Source organism: Melanerpes formicivorus, unplaced genomic scaffold (genome assembly GCF_026170545.1).
Source record: "Melanerpes formicivorus ecotype bairdi unplaced genomic scaffold, bMelFor1.0.p_v2 SCAF_514, whole genome shotgun sequence".
NCBI lineage: Eukaryota > Metazoa > Chordata > Aves > Piciformes > Picidae > Melanerpes > Melanerpes formicivorus.
Genome location: NW_027142866.1, coordinates 67,698 through 81,810, shown reverse-complemented (window position 1 = coordinate 81,810; position 14,113 = coordinate 67,698). Strand labels below are relative to the sequence as shown.

The 14,113-nt window shown below is 45.4% G+C and overlaps 1 protein-coding gene across 1 annotated transcript in view; it reads left to right on the top strand.

The window, feature by feature from the left end:
- The window catches only part of LEMD3 (LEM domain containing 3), a 55,997-nt gene that overhangs the window by 33,218 nt on the left and 8,666 nt on the right, over positions 1-14,113 (top strand). The window contains exons 4-9 of the mRNA XM_068170676.1: positions 2,655-2,722; positions 4,603-4,682; positions 4,762-4,910; positions 7,282-7,383; positions 9,625-9,727; positions 10,404-10,582. Of these exons, the coding sequence (XP_068026777.1) occupies positions 2,655-2,722; positions 4,603-4,682; positions 4,762-4,910; positions 7,282-7,383; positions 9,625-9,727; positions 10,404-10,582 (681 nt within the window). The remainder of the gene's footprint in view (positions 1-2,654; positions 2,723-4,602; positions 4,683-4,761; positions 4,911-7,281; positions 7,384-9,624; positions 9,728-10,403; positions 10,583-14,113) is intronic.

Here is a 14,113-nt window from a genome sequence, read left to right as displayed (position 1 = left end):
TGTCCATGGCAGGGGGGTTGGAACTGGCTGATCCTTGAGGTCCCTTCAGACCCTGACAATTCTGTGATTCTGTGAATGTGTGCTTTGTTTAAGTGAGACTTCCTTTAGACATATGTTCATTATTGGATATCTTGGTCCTGGACAAGAAAGGCTTCAATATATTACATCCATTTTCAGTCAGACTTGCAAATTGAATAAACCTAATGGGACAGGGGAGCAGTCAGGGCCATACCCATGGGAAACGACTTTTTTGTACATAAAAAAAGTTTATTTGGTTAGATGAGGCTTCCACCACTTTCCTGGGCAACCTGTTCCAGTGTCTCACCACCCTTGTGGTGAAAAACTTTTTCCTAACATCTAGTGTGAGGTGTCTGTGCCCATGTCACGGGCATTGGAACTGGTTGATCCTTGAGGTTGCTTCCAACCCTGACATCTCTGTTGTTTTGGGAAAAGCTGGTGACAGTTTTCACCAGTGATCTCTCTAGTTCTGCTGTTGCAATACACTCAGACGCTAAGATGTTGCCTCTTAGTTCAGAAGTTGTTTCATTTCGTAAGGAGTGGCTTTTCTGCTCAGTGCTTGATTGAAAATACCTGCATGCACACAGGCTCAAGTGCAGCAGCACTTCTAAGCCAGCCAGAATATGAGCACTTGAAGAGCTTCCTTAACCCAACAGTGAGAGAAGATCATCCCTGTTACACTCATGTGCTTGCAAGGCCAAATTCACCTGAATCTGTTGAAGTGTATTGAACAAAACTTTGCTTTAGGAGTCTGAGAAGGATGTTTCCTTCATAGAAACACTTCTTCACTCCTTGCTGTGAATGAGACAAAATGCGTCTCCTTACCTTGCTAACATTTTGCTTAGGTTGCCTCAAACATTCTCAGTTGTGTAGGGAGTTAATGCTTAAAGTTGCTCCATCTAAAGTGTATTGCAGCGTGGAGTAATTACAACTTTAAACACTTTAGAAGAGTATAAGCAAAGGTTGATAATTTGTGTATGCATAAGTATCTAAACTTTCCTGGCCTTGATAGGGCTGTAGGAATAATACATCATGGTATAGATCCAGGAAGGTAAGGCAGGCATAACACTAAGCCAGTAAGAGACTGGATTTGTTGTTTCCTATTTTATTGTTTTGGCACAGTAAAATCCCACTGATAGGTGCTAGGATGATGATTTTTATTGATGTTTTAAATGAAAGGTCAGGAAAAGTGATTTTTTACCACTGTAAGAGTTCCTTATAAAGGATGGCCTAGTGATAGATAAAACTGGTGCTAGAGTTTTCTCTGTGTTACCTTGTGTTGGTGTTACTGGTGATATTGGGTTTTGGTGTTTCCTGTTTTGGTTTTTTTGCCCCCCCCCCCCCCCCTGTTAATTGCCTACCTTTAGGTTAGCAAAGGAGATTGGGAAGGTGATGGCATGTGGCTTTGAGGACTGCCTATGCATAAAATACCTTCTGTTTTTACTGCTTCTGCATACTTGGCAAAAGAGGCAGAGAAGGGCAGAGCGGCCGGCTTGAGGCCGAGGGAGAGAGCCGGAGAAGGGCAGAGCGGCCGGCTTGAGGCCGAGGGAGAGAGCCGGAGAAGGGCAGAGCGGCCGGCTGGAGGCCGAGGGAGAGAGCCGGAGAAGGGCAGAGCGGCCGGCTGGAGGCCGAGGGAGAGAGCCGGAGAAGGGCAGAGCGGCCGGCTGGAGGCCGAGGGAGAGAGCCGGAGAAGGGCAGAGCGGCCGGCTGGAGGCCGAGGGAGAGAGCCGGAGAAGGGCAGAGCGGCCGGCTGGAGGCCGAGGGAGAGAGCCGGAGAAGGGCAGAGCGGCCGGCTGGAGGCCGAGGGAGAGAGCCGGAGAAGGGCAGAGCGGCCGGCTGGAGGCCGAGGGAGAGAGCCGGAGAAGGGCAGAGCGGCCGGCTTGAGGCCGAGGGAGAGAGCCGGAGAAGGGCAGAGCGGCCGGCTGGAGGCCGAGGGAGAGAGCCGGAGAAGGGCAGAGCGGCCGGCTGGAGGCCGAGGGAGAGAGCCGGAGAAGGGCAGAGCGGCCGGCTGGAGGCCGAGGGAGAGAGCCGGAGAAGGGCAGAGCGGCCGGCTGGAGCACGAGGGAGAGAGCCGGAGAAGGGCAGAGCGGCCGGCTGGAGGCCGAGGGAGAGAGCCGGAGAAGGGCAGGGCGGCCGGCTGGAGGCCATACTGGGATTTTGTGCATATCTAGGGAGGTGATAAGTTGCTGTGATAGTTTGGATCAATCTAAACTTAATAGTGCTTGAAATACTCTTCTGGATATACAGCAGCTGCAACTAACTTTGTCTGTATAAATGGAAATGATGTGGAAGAAGTTGTCAGAGTTCAGCAACTGTTTTATGGTAATGTCCTTCCGATAGTTTTTGTTTTACCTTTTTTCCTCTCTTCCAGTGTAAATATTGAAATAACTCTGAGCCATACACGAAGCAATATTGATATGATTTGTACTATTAGCTGTGACATGCTTTAAAGCTTTACCAGGGACAAATTTGTCCAGAGATGGCTTTTCTTTGCTATCTTTAGAAGGACTTGTGAGAATTCTTGAGCTGCTGCTTCTTGTGTAGATTTTTTTGTTAACCATAAGCTTGTGTTCAGGTGTTCTTGTTTTATATGATGCAGTAATAAGGAGATCAAAATGCATGTTTAATTTTACCAGGGGAACATGAATGTGGCAGCTCTGTTCAAAGAAATCTCACCATCCATGAGGCAGCTGCATATTTAAAAGTAAGCAAAACAAGGTATTTTTCATTGATTGTTCATAAGATTTGTCTAACTCTTAACAGTTTGTGAAGCCTGGTTTCATGTCCTAGTGCACTGACTAAATTTTGACTTAGAATTGAATGCTGTTTGGAACTGCTTTCTTTTAACCCATGCTACTCAATTTTTATTTGGAGAGGCAGCAAGGTTTGGGGGGGACGGGGGGGAGGAGAGATGAATGAAACTGGCTTAATTCAATGGAAATAGAGATAGTAGTGCTTTAGTGGCATGCAGCTTCTTACCCTTTAGTTAAAACACTAGGGCATAATTTGAATGGGTGGAGGTGGTTGGCCAACACAAAAATAATGAATTTATGAAAGTCTCTAGTAGAAATTCACCTAGAAATTGATGCTCTGTGTCTTGAGGCTTTGTAGAAAAGGCCACACGGCCTGCCTGCCTTTGGGAGGAGAGGTTGATGTGGATCTGGGCTGCGGGCCTGACAGGCAGCAGCTGTGTGGAGATGCCGTTCATTGGTGCTTTAAATAGAAATGGTCAAAAAAGGCCTTTTTGTTAATTTGATAGGTGTGCAGCATTATGAAATCCCACTCTCTACTGTCATTCTCCTGCCTCACTCTCCGAATAAAAGATGACTCTTGCCTTGTCTTGACAGCTGTACGGTTTATTTTAGCCTACGTTGGTGTACCCTGCAGTGGAAAACTACTTGAAGCTTTTAAAAGGCTGAGAGTATGGAAGATTTCTTTGGTTGGATGAGGGAGGACTTAAGCTGATGTGACATTTAACATACCAATGTATCGGCATTAAAAACCCCTTCCATTTTGGGAAATGTAGACAGAAAGTGGCAAGAGCATCCTGAAGAGGCTTCTCACAGTGGTTTGTAGTTTGGCAGTGGTGTTCTGTACCTGTTATGAAACCAGTGGGGATACAGTGGAAAAAAAACTTAATGGCAGATAACTGATGGCCTTAACTATCATTCAGGGTGGTAGTTGTTGTTACAACAGCTGCTTTAGCTCTGATAAGATCAAATTGCACATGCAACTTAGGCACTTTGTGCAAAGTGGCCTGTAACCCTCCAGCTCCTCCTTTGGGGACTATAAATAGAACTTTGCAGAATGTCAGCGTTCAGTGGTAAAACTTTAGAGTGAAAATAAACCACTTAACCGTGTGTTCTCAGGTGCTTATGCTTTAATTGCATCCCAGTGACTTTGTGAAGTCCAGAGGAAAGGTGGAGACAAACGTTTTGGGAGAGTATTATTTCAAATACAGTAGTAACTTCTAGTTTTGCCTTTCTTGTTCTGCAAAAGAACGTGCCAGGGGCAATTGTGGAGTCAGCCTTAGCTCAGGTGGCAGCCAGTGTTTTACTGTTACAGAGTAGAATTAACATTAATGTAGCAGCCAATTTAAAAAGCCACTTTCTGCATGGTAATATCAGTTCTTGAACTGCAAACACTGGGCTGCTAGCAAAATGCCAGTTAAAAATCGATGCTCCTCAAACAGATTTGAAGAAGGACCTGAACTGCATCGTAGGACTCAGCTTCGGCTGGGTTTATAGCCTTGCATTTTAGATCCCGAAGTAGATTTTTTTCAATGAGCACCACCTAGTGGCTGATCGTTTTTTCTGCCGTAGGTTAGAATTGCTAAGAAAGTAGTGAATGTGGCTTGACTTGGCAAACAGTCCTTAGTTTGAGGAGTGCTAGTGAGTGAGAGGCTGCTTGTAGCATGTATAGACTCGCTTCGTGAACTGAGTGAATGCTTAGGCCAAACCTGACCGATCAAGAATAAAGCAACATAGTTTTGGCCACTGGTCTGCATGGTATGTGGGCTTTATTGTAGCATGCTGATGTTGTGGTTATGTACAAAGTGACTCATTTATACTTGTCTTTTGACAGAATTTAGATCCAGAGTATGAAAGTGTACTTAACGCCTCATTACAGTGGATCTTGAGCAGTGGGGAAGATGTCGGCATAAAGTAAGCAGCTTTTATTTCTTAGCTTAATTTCTGGTGACAGAATGTATCCTTTCTCAGACATACTCTGTTTTCTCAATAGGTGTCTCAGCAGTGACGCCAATGAGATGGATGTCACTAATGTGACAGATGTGAAGTATTTGGAATCCACTAGTCCAAAGATGTCTTTCAGGTGTCGCTTTCGCCGCGCCTTTGTTAATGTAACTCACAGGTTGTCAATACTGCTTTTGGGTAAGTTAAAGTCAACCTCTTCTGTTGTTATAACCTCCACTTCTGTCAGTAGAGGGGGCAAAAATAAAGAGCACATTTAGAGGGAGTTTTTATCCAACCATAAAACCTGGAGTTCCTGTCAATGTCATGATTACAACGCAGTTTGCTTTGCACTTCTGTTTCACATTAGTTGCTGTCATCTGCTGCTGTAGTCAGCTGAACTCTGTGTTTTCTCCCCTTTCAAAGCAATACTTTATGGCTTGCAAAAATTCCAAGGTGAACTGATGCAAAGAGGCAAAATGCTTAGTAAACAGACATGATAGCCTTAGTTTTGAGAACGTTGCAGTGTTGTTCCAGAAGCTTTGGAAACAGGATTGCAGATGAGATTACTTTCCTAGTTTCAGGAAAAGTTGGATACCCACTACAATTGTCACCAAAAATCTCTCACCTCTATATTGTAAAAATGTATCTAATCCTTCAGGAAGACTAACTCATTTAGGCCTTGATAGTTCTCTAGTTAAAGTTTCCAATTCTTTCAAGTTGATTTAATTCTTAACCACACTGAAAACTGTGTGGCATAAAAATATAGTACAGATGAGGGCAGGCACTTCTTTCCTGTCCATGTGGCTGATATTGAAGATGCAGAGCTTATCTCATGCACCTATTGGATATTTAATCAATGGTTTATCCCAGTGTCTTAATGGCATTCATATGGGCAAATGACTTGAGGTCTCCTTCACTAGCCTTTAAGATGAACTAAAATCAAAGGCAAACTGCCACGTTTCAGATAGTCAATATGAGGGTTGAATGGGGATGGGGAAATGAAACTCAGTATCCAAGACAACCACTGAGCTCATCAGTCATGCAGGGCAAATTGCTCCATGTCTCAGCTTTCTCATCTGTAATTCAGGTTAATATGAAGCACCTTTGGAAAAATAAAACATAGTGTAAATATTAGATTAATTTAACACCCAGTTTGGTCTAAACTGGTGTCCCTCAGCCTCCTTGTAGTAGCCTTATGAGCACTGGGATGGGGGAGAAAAAAAATATATCTATTTAACTATAATTTGTGTGTGCATGGTTTGGTTTTGTTTGGATGTGAACTACAGCACAGAAAGTTCCACCTCAACATGAGGAAGAACTTCTTTACTGTAAGAGTCACAGAGCACTTGAACAGGCTGCCCGGAGAGATTGTGGAGTCTCCTTCTCTGGAGACTTTCAAGGCCCATCTGGATGTGTTCCTCTGTGACCTGAGCTAGATTCTCTGGTCCTGCTCTGGCAGGGGTGTTGGATTCAATGATCTCCAGAGGTCCCTTCCAACCCCTGACATCCTGTGGGTTTTTTTTATGTCATTTTTAAGACATCATGGGCATAGTGGTGCCTTCAGCCTGACACAGAAGAAGGATTAAGATTTTTATTTTCAGCTTATGCTGCTGCCCTTCCTTACCAGTTTGTCCTTTTTGGGAATAATCTTTAGCACAAAAAGAGCATGCAGGACTTTGATAAAAATAAAACCACCCAAACATTAATTAACTCTGTAGCTGAACTGAAGTAGTCCAAGTTAATCACTTTTGACTGGTATATCTAAAACATGTGACTTACCTGTGAATAAAGCTCCGAGGAAGCCTTATTGTGGCCTTCCAGTATCTGAAGGAGGCTACAAGAAAGCTGGGGAGGGACTTTTGAGGGTGTCAGGGAGTGATAGGACTGGGGGGAATGGCACAAAACTGGAAGTGGGGAGATTCAGATTGGATGTTAGGAAGAAGTTCTTCCCCATGAGGGTGGTGAGACACTGGCACAGGTTGCCCAGGGAGGTGGTGCAAGCCTCATCCCTGGAGGTTTTGAAGGCCAGGCTGGATGTGGCTGTGAGCAACCTGCTGTAGTGTGAGGTGTCCCTGCCCATAGCAGGGGAGTCGATGGTGCCTGACATCCCTTCCAACCCAGGCAATTCTGTGAAATTAGTGAATGTTTGTGCATTTTTAAATCTTAACATGTTCTGAATTATCAGTTTTTGTGACTTCTGATACAGCTTTGAATGTCTCCAATATAATTGCCTTAGAGTTTTGGTTTTTTTCCTTCACTGATGAGTTAAATGTGAAATGTCAATCATGGGATACCAGGCTGTTGTTGAAACTATGCAGTGTTTTTCTGTATATATTTTCAAATGTTGCTATCTCTATTTTCAACTGTAACTACTCTTCAAAATTTGAGAGGTTGTAGTGTTGGCAAAATGTGAAGTATTGATGAAGAGCACAGCCTGCTCTGCTAGCTCTGGAATGTAAAATACTCCCAAATGTTACCCACTTCAGCCAGCTCCTGGAGTATGTGCTCTAAACTCTGAAGTAACTCCTGTTCCACTGTTGTTTAAAGAGTATTGTGCATCTTAATGCAGGTATAGCAGTTGTCTGGGGAGTCTTGCACTACATGAAGTACCGCTGGGCAAAAGAGGAAGAAGAAACAAGACAGATGTATGACATGGTAGTGAAAATCATAGGTATGGCTTCTTGAGTCCCATCTGATGCATATCCATCAGTTCTGTATAAGCTTTCAAAGTGCTGGCATTCATTCAGTTGCGTTTTCTGCCTGTTTACTTGTCACCATGCTGTTAGAGTTCTTGATCAGCTGTGTGGATCATGTGTTTTCTTGTTTTTCTTAAGTTTTTATATCTACAATCCTCCTTTATTCAGAGCTGTTGGTATAAAGATTGGTGGGTGTCAGGCTCTTCTGCCAGGCAACTTGTGACAAGAGGAGAGGGCATGGCCTGAAGCTGTGCCAGGGGAAGTTTAGGTTGGATGTTAGGAAGCACTTCCTGATGGAAAGAGGAATTAGACACCGGGATGGACTGCCCAGGGAGGTGGTGGAGTCACTGTTCCTGGAGGTGTTTAAGGCAAGATTGGATGTGGCACTTCAGTGACATGGTCTAGTGGATGTAGTGGTGTTAGGTCATAGGCTGGGCTTGATCTCAGAGGTCTATTCCAGCCTCAGCAATTCTGTGATTCACAAATTACATCAATGTGGCTATAATAAAACATCACCAAGTCTGTGGCAATTTATCTTACTGCTGAAAACAGTTATGAATGTGATGTTTATTGTCTGGGATGCGTGGTGCCATGTTGCTTTCTGTAGCTGCGTTTTCAGCTGTCTTTGGTGAAAACACTTGCTCTTAAAATGTGTTGCCTTTCATTTCTACCCTTACTGGCTTTTCAGAGAAAAAGCAGCTTTTCAATTTGTTAGTTTGTGAAGAAATTGTTACTAAAATAGAAAGCATAACAGAGTTCTGAAATTCTCCCTTCAGTCTGAAGAAGAGAAGGCTCTGAGGTGACCTAATTGAGGCCTTCTGGTATCTGAAGGGGGCCTACAAGAAGGCTGGGGAGGGACTGCTCAGGATCTCAGGTAGTGATAGGACTAGGGGGAATGGAATGAAGCTGGAGGTGGGGAGATTCAGGCTGGAGGTGAGGAGGAAGTTCTTCCCCATGAGAGTGGTGAAGGCCTGGAATGGGTTGTCCAGGGAGGTGGTTGGGGCACCGTCCCTGGAGGTATTTAAGAGCAGGCTGGATGAGGCTCTGGCCAGGCTGATCTAGTGTGGGGTGTCCCTGCCCATGGCAGGGGGTTGGAACTAGATGATCCTTGTGGTCCCTTCCAACCCTGACTGATAGTACTATGTGGTAGAAGCCCCAGTTGCTGGAGTCTTTTAAGGCTGGGCTGGATGTGGCTCTGAGAAACCTGATCTTGTGTGAGGTGTCCCTGTCTATGGTGGGGGGTTGGAACTAGATGATCCTTGAGGTCCCTTCCAACCCTAACAATTCTATGATTCTACTAGAAGCCACAATCTTTGCAGTAGTATGTGGGTTTTAGGCTCTGTTTTGGGCTGCATTTTTACTTATATTGTCTTACTGCTTTCACCTATGGCAGTCATAGGTGCTTCAAAGAGTCCAGTGCAGAGCCACAAAAATGCTTAAGGGTGTGGAATATCTTCCTTATGAGGAGAGACAGAGGGAGCGGAGGGCTCTGTAGCTTAGAGACACTGAGGGGTGACCTTATTCATGTTTGTAAGTGTGTAAAAGGTGAGTGCCAATAGGATGGAGTTAGGCTCTGCTGGGTGATACCAAATGACAGGAGAAGGGGCAATGGGTGGAAGTTGAGGCATAGGAAAAACATTTTCCCTGTGAGGATGGCAGAACGCTGGAATAGGCTGCCCAGAGGGGTTGTGGAGTCTCCCTCTCTGGAGATATTCAAGACCCACCTGGATGTGTTCCTGTGTGCTCTGCTCTAGGTGATCCTGCTCTGTTGTCAGATTGGATGATCTCTTGAGATTCCTTCCCACCCCTAACATTCTGTGATTCTGTGTTCATAATAAATACAGAGATACTAGAGAAATTGGAGCTGCTTTCCTGGTTTTACACTTTTCCTACCTCTTTGCTTGCAAATGAAGTTTTGTTGTGAGAGGAAAGCACTTTGTTTTCAAAGGTGGCTGTCTTGACTAGCAGTTAAAAGTACCAAGCAAGAGGAACCATGAAAACTCCTTTATTCCAAAGCTATACTTACAGGCACTGTGTGTGAGGTTAGTTTGCTTGATTTGCTTTCATTATGGCTAGGAGGAAAAAGGCTTTGAAATGCCTCAATACTGAAACTGGGAAGTCGTCAGAGTTGGCTGTTCATGGCCAGAATTGATATTGTTCTGAATGTTGGTATGAACAACATAGTTATCACCTTTCTTTTTTTATGGTGTCCTCAGATGTTCTAAGAAGTCACAGCGAGGCCTGTTCTGAAAACAAAGACTTGCAGCCCTACTTGCCTATTTTACACGTGCGTGATTCTCTAATACCACCTCAGGACAGGTATGTTCTCACTAAAAGTAATGCATTTCCCTAGGTGTGAGTAAGAAAAAGTAGTAAAAATAGGCCCACTCATTTCAGGAGGTTGCCTAGTGTAATATTTTGGATGCATTCCTGTGTGACCTGCCCTAGATTCTGTGGCCCTGCTCTGGTAGGGGGGTTGGACTCAATCTTTGGACGTCCCTTCTGACCCCTAACATCCTGTGATTCTTACTGACACGTGGAGCAAGAGAATGGTTGTCATGGGCTCTCCTCTCCAGCCTGTCAAGGTCCATCTGGATGGCATCCCTTCCCTCCAGCTGTCTGCTGCACCACACAGCTTGGTGTCATCAGCAAACCTGCTGAGGGTGCACTCAATGCCACTGTCCATGTCACCAACAAAGATGTTAAACAAGACTGGTCCCAGGACTGATCCCTGAGGGACTCCACTTGTCACTGGCCTCCACTTGGGCACGGACCCATTGACAGCCACCCTTTGGGTGTGCCCATCAAGCCGATTCTTTATCCACTGAATGCTCCATCCATGGAACCCATCCTGCACCAGCTTGGAGACCAGGATGTGGTGCGGGACAGTGTCAAAGGCTTTGCTCAGAAACAATTTTTTTCCTCTTAGATGGTGTGTGTGACCTGTGCAGGTTGTTGCCATGCTGAATTTGTAATTCTTGCTTTGATTTTTAAGGAGGAAGATGGGAAAAGTCTGGAATAGAGCAGTAGACTTCCTTGCAGCAAATGAGTCTAGAGTTCGCAGAGAGACACGAAGGATAGGTGGTGCCGAGTTCCTGGTGTGGAAGTGGATGCAACCTTCTGCAGCATGTGACAAGATTTTACTGATACCATCCAAAGTGTGGCAAGGCCAAGGTATTGAAGCTTATGCCATTTAGCAAATGTATAATTGTCATTTAAGAGTTAGATGCCTAAGTCATTTTGTTACTTGAACATGAAATTCCTGTTTTCTCTCTCACCTTTAAGTATGAACTGTCAGTGCCATTACTCTATTACCTTGTTCAAAGGATACCTTTTCTATCTGTTCAGTATCTGCCTTGATTTCAAGTAAAATGAGATACTATTTTTGCTATAGCTACTGCAGAGGACATGTAGCCAACATGAGCTCCTTGTTCCACTTTGATGAATTAAAAAACCCTAGCTTTTTTAGTTGGTCAATTCATGCTTTACTTACTGGCAGTAATGTAGTTGGTTGTATCTGACAGCAGGTAAATGGGAGCTTGTAGACTGGAGTTCCCTACCCAGACACCTAAAGACAGTTTGGAGGAAGAGATGTTTATTTTGAAAGGGAAACTGCTGGGACAAAGCACTTCTCAATCAGCAGAATGTGTATTTTGAGCATCTCTCTTCAATGCTTCCCTCCTGTCACAAATGTTTTCTACACTGTGCTTTTGTGTTTCAAGCTCTATGGTCCAGCAAAGCATTTGCCTTACTAGAAAATGCTGTTGTCCTGCCTGGATTTTGCACTGTTCTGCCACTTTTCAGCTTTATCATGGAACCAAGTGGCAAAAATCCAGTGGGTTTGCAGTTGTCTGTGTGCAGAGGCCATGTTTTCCTAGCTCTTTTTCTTCCCACCTTTCTTCATATTAAGCTGCTTTTTTGGGGTGTGTGTGTGTGTGGCTTTGTCTTTTGGTTCATGGAAGCTGTAAGACTTGAGTTTTGGGTTGCAGTAAAAACAAATGGTTATTTCTGTCAACATCTGAGTGTGAGGGTAATTATTTAAATGAAGGCTTAATTGCCAGTGTTGTGACTCCTTACAAGAGTCTGTCTTGCCTTATGTGCTTCTGTAATGCTGTGTTATCTCTTCAGTGGGAGTGAAATAAACACTGTGGAGTGTTCTGGTTTATAAACTGATCAGGTTATTTTGACAGGAGGGGAGTGGTTTTTAGTTCAGCTTTGTTAGATCAGTGGTTACCAAGGTTGTATCCTGCATTACTTCTATAGTATTGAACTACATGCTGGAAAAACAAAAGACTAGTTTAAAAGAAACCCCTAAATTTCTTTCTACCCTTCACAGCCCCACTTAAAGAATACAAAAATCCCCACTGCAAGCAACTGCATTCTCATGTATGACCTAGAGCATGCTAAGTTTGGTTTGACTATTGCAAGTAGTAATAGGCTTCCTTCTTTTGCTTGTTACTAGTATACATCTTTTATTTGTAAGGAACAGTGTTTTTGTTGTTCCCCATAAAACATGGTACACTTTAAAGTAGCTCCTTCCAGTATGAGTATTTTCTTTCTGGAGACTGATTTTGTGGCCTGGAAGGTTTGTGCTGTAAGCTTGACTGCCTGAGTGAAAACACTGCTAACGTTCTGTTTTTTGTCCCAGGCCACTTGGGTGTTTTCCTAGGTTATCACAGTATCACCAAGGTTGGAAGAGACCTCGAGGATCACCAAGTCCAACCTGTCACCACAGACCTCAGGACTAGACCATGGCACCAAGTGCCACATCCAATCCCCTCTGGAACACCTCCAGGGATGGTGACTCCTCCACCTCCCTGGGCAGCACATTCCAATGACTCTCTCAGTGAAGAACTTTCTCCTCGCCTCCAGCCTAAACTTCCCCTGGTGCAGCTTGAGACTGTGTCCTCTTGTTCTGGTGCTGGTTGCCTGGGAGAAGAGACCAACCCCCACCTGGCCACAACCACCTTTCAGGGAGTTGTAGAGAGCAATGAGGTCGCCCCTGAGCCTCCTCTTCTCCAGGCTAAACAATCCCAGCTCCCTCAGCCTCTCCTCACAGGGCTGTGCTCAAGTCCTCTCCCCAGCCTTGTTGCCCTTCTCTGGACACGTTCAAGAGTCTCAATGTCCTTCTGAAACTGAGGGGCCCGGAACTGGACACAGTACTCAAGGTGCAGCCTTACGAGTGCTGAGTACAGGAGCACAATGACTTCCCTGCTTCTGCTGGCCACACTGTTCCTGATGCAGGCCAGGCACACCTGTGCCCACCTGGGCACACTGCTGGCTCATGCTTAGGCAGCTGTCAGTCAGTACCCCCAGGTCCCTCTCTGTTTGGCAGCTCTCCAGCCACTCTGACCCCAGCAAAGTTCTGTGTATGCTTTCAGCCCTCAGGTTTGGAATGTTGCTTTCTGCAAGTTCAAACCAAAAATGAACAACTCTCTCATCCTGAAAAGCCAAACATTTTCAGACACTCACAAATACTTGGCACATTATCTGATCAGTGGTTTGGGTTTTTTTTAGTAGGCTTAGGACCAGTTTCTTGCTTGTCTGTTCAAACTACTATGTTGGGATATCATTCTGTACTTCTCAAAGTTGTGCTGCTGGTTTTTAGCATTACATTGTTGATTTTCAATCACTCTCTGGAAGTGAGGGCTGCTGTCTTCAAAAAGTACCTTGTGAATACGACTGCAGGCTTGAGGTTCTTCAGTCATTGTCTTGTGCTGTTAGTAACATGACATTCTGCTGTGGCAGCTGTATTAGGTGATTTTCAGTTAGTAAGATGTGAATAGCAGGTTTGAGTGTTGCAGAGCCTTTCCTTCTCAGGACATTATCCTGAATCTGGGTGAGGGCATTGAGTCCACCATCAGTAGATTTGCTGATGACACCAAGCTGGGGACAGGAGTTGATCTGCTGGAGGGTAGAGAAGCTCTGCAGAGGGACCTCGACAGGCTGGACAGATGGGCAGAGTCCAAGGGCAGGAGATTGAACACATCCTAGTGCCAGGTTCCGCACATTGGCCACAGCAACCCCATGCAGTGCTACAGGCTGGGGTCAGAGTGGCTGAGAGCAGCCAGGCAGAGAGGGACCTGGGGGTGCTGGTCAATGGTAGGCTGAACATGAGCCTGCAGTGTGCCCAGGCAGCCAAGAGGGCCAGTGGCATCTTGGCCTGCATCAGGAACAGTGTGGCCAGCAGGAGCAGGGAGGTCATTCTGCTCCTGTACACTGCTCTGGTTAGGCCACACCTCGAGTCCTGTGTCCAGTTCTGGGCCCCGCAGTTTAGGAAGGAGGTTGACTTGCTGGAACGAGTCCAGAGAAGGGCAACAAAGTTGGGGAGGGGCTTGGAACACAGCCCTGTGAGGAGAGGCTGAGGGAGCTGGGGTTGCTTAGCCTGGAAAAGAGGAGACTCAGGGGAGACCACCTTGTTTTCTACAACTACCTGAAGGGAGGTTGTAGCCAGGCAGATGTTGGTCTCTTCTCCCAGGCAGCCAGCACCAGAACAAGAGGACACAGTCTCAAGCTGCGCCAGGGGAGGTTTAGGCAGGAGTTTAGGAAGAAATTCTATACTGAGAGAGTGATTGCCCATTGGAATGTGCTGCCCGGGGAGGTGGTGGAGTCACCATCACTGGAGGTGTTCAGGAGGAGACTTGATGGGGTGCTTGGTGCCATGGGTTAGTTGTTTAGGTGGGTTGGATTGGTTGATAGGTTGGA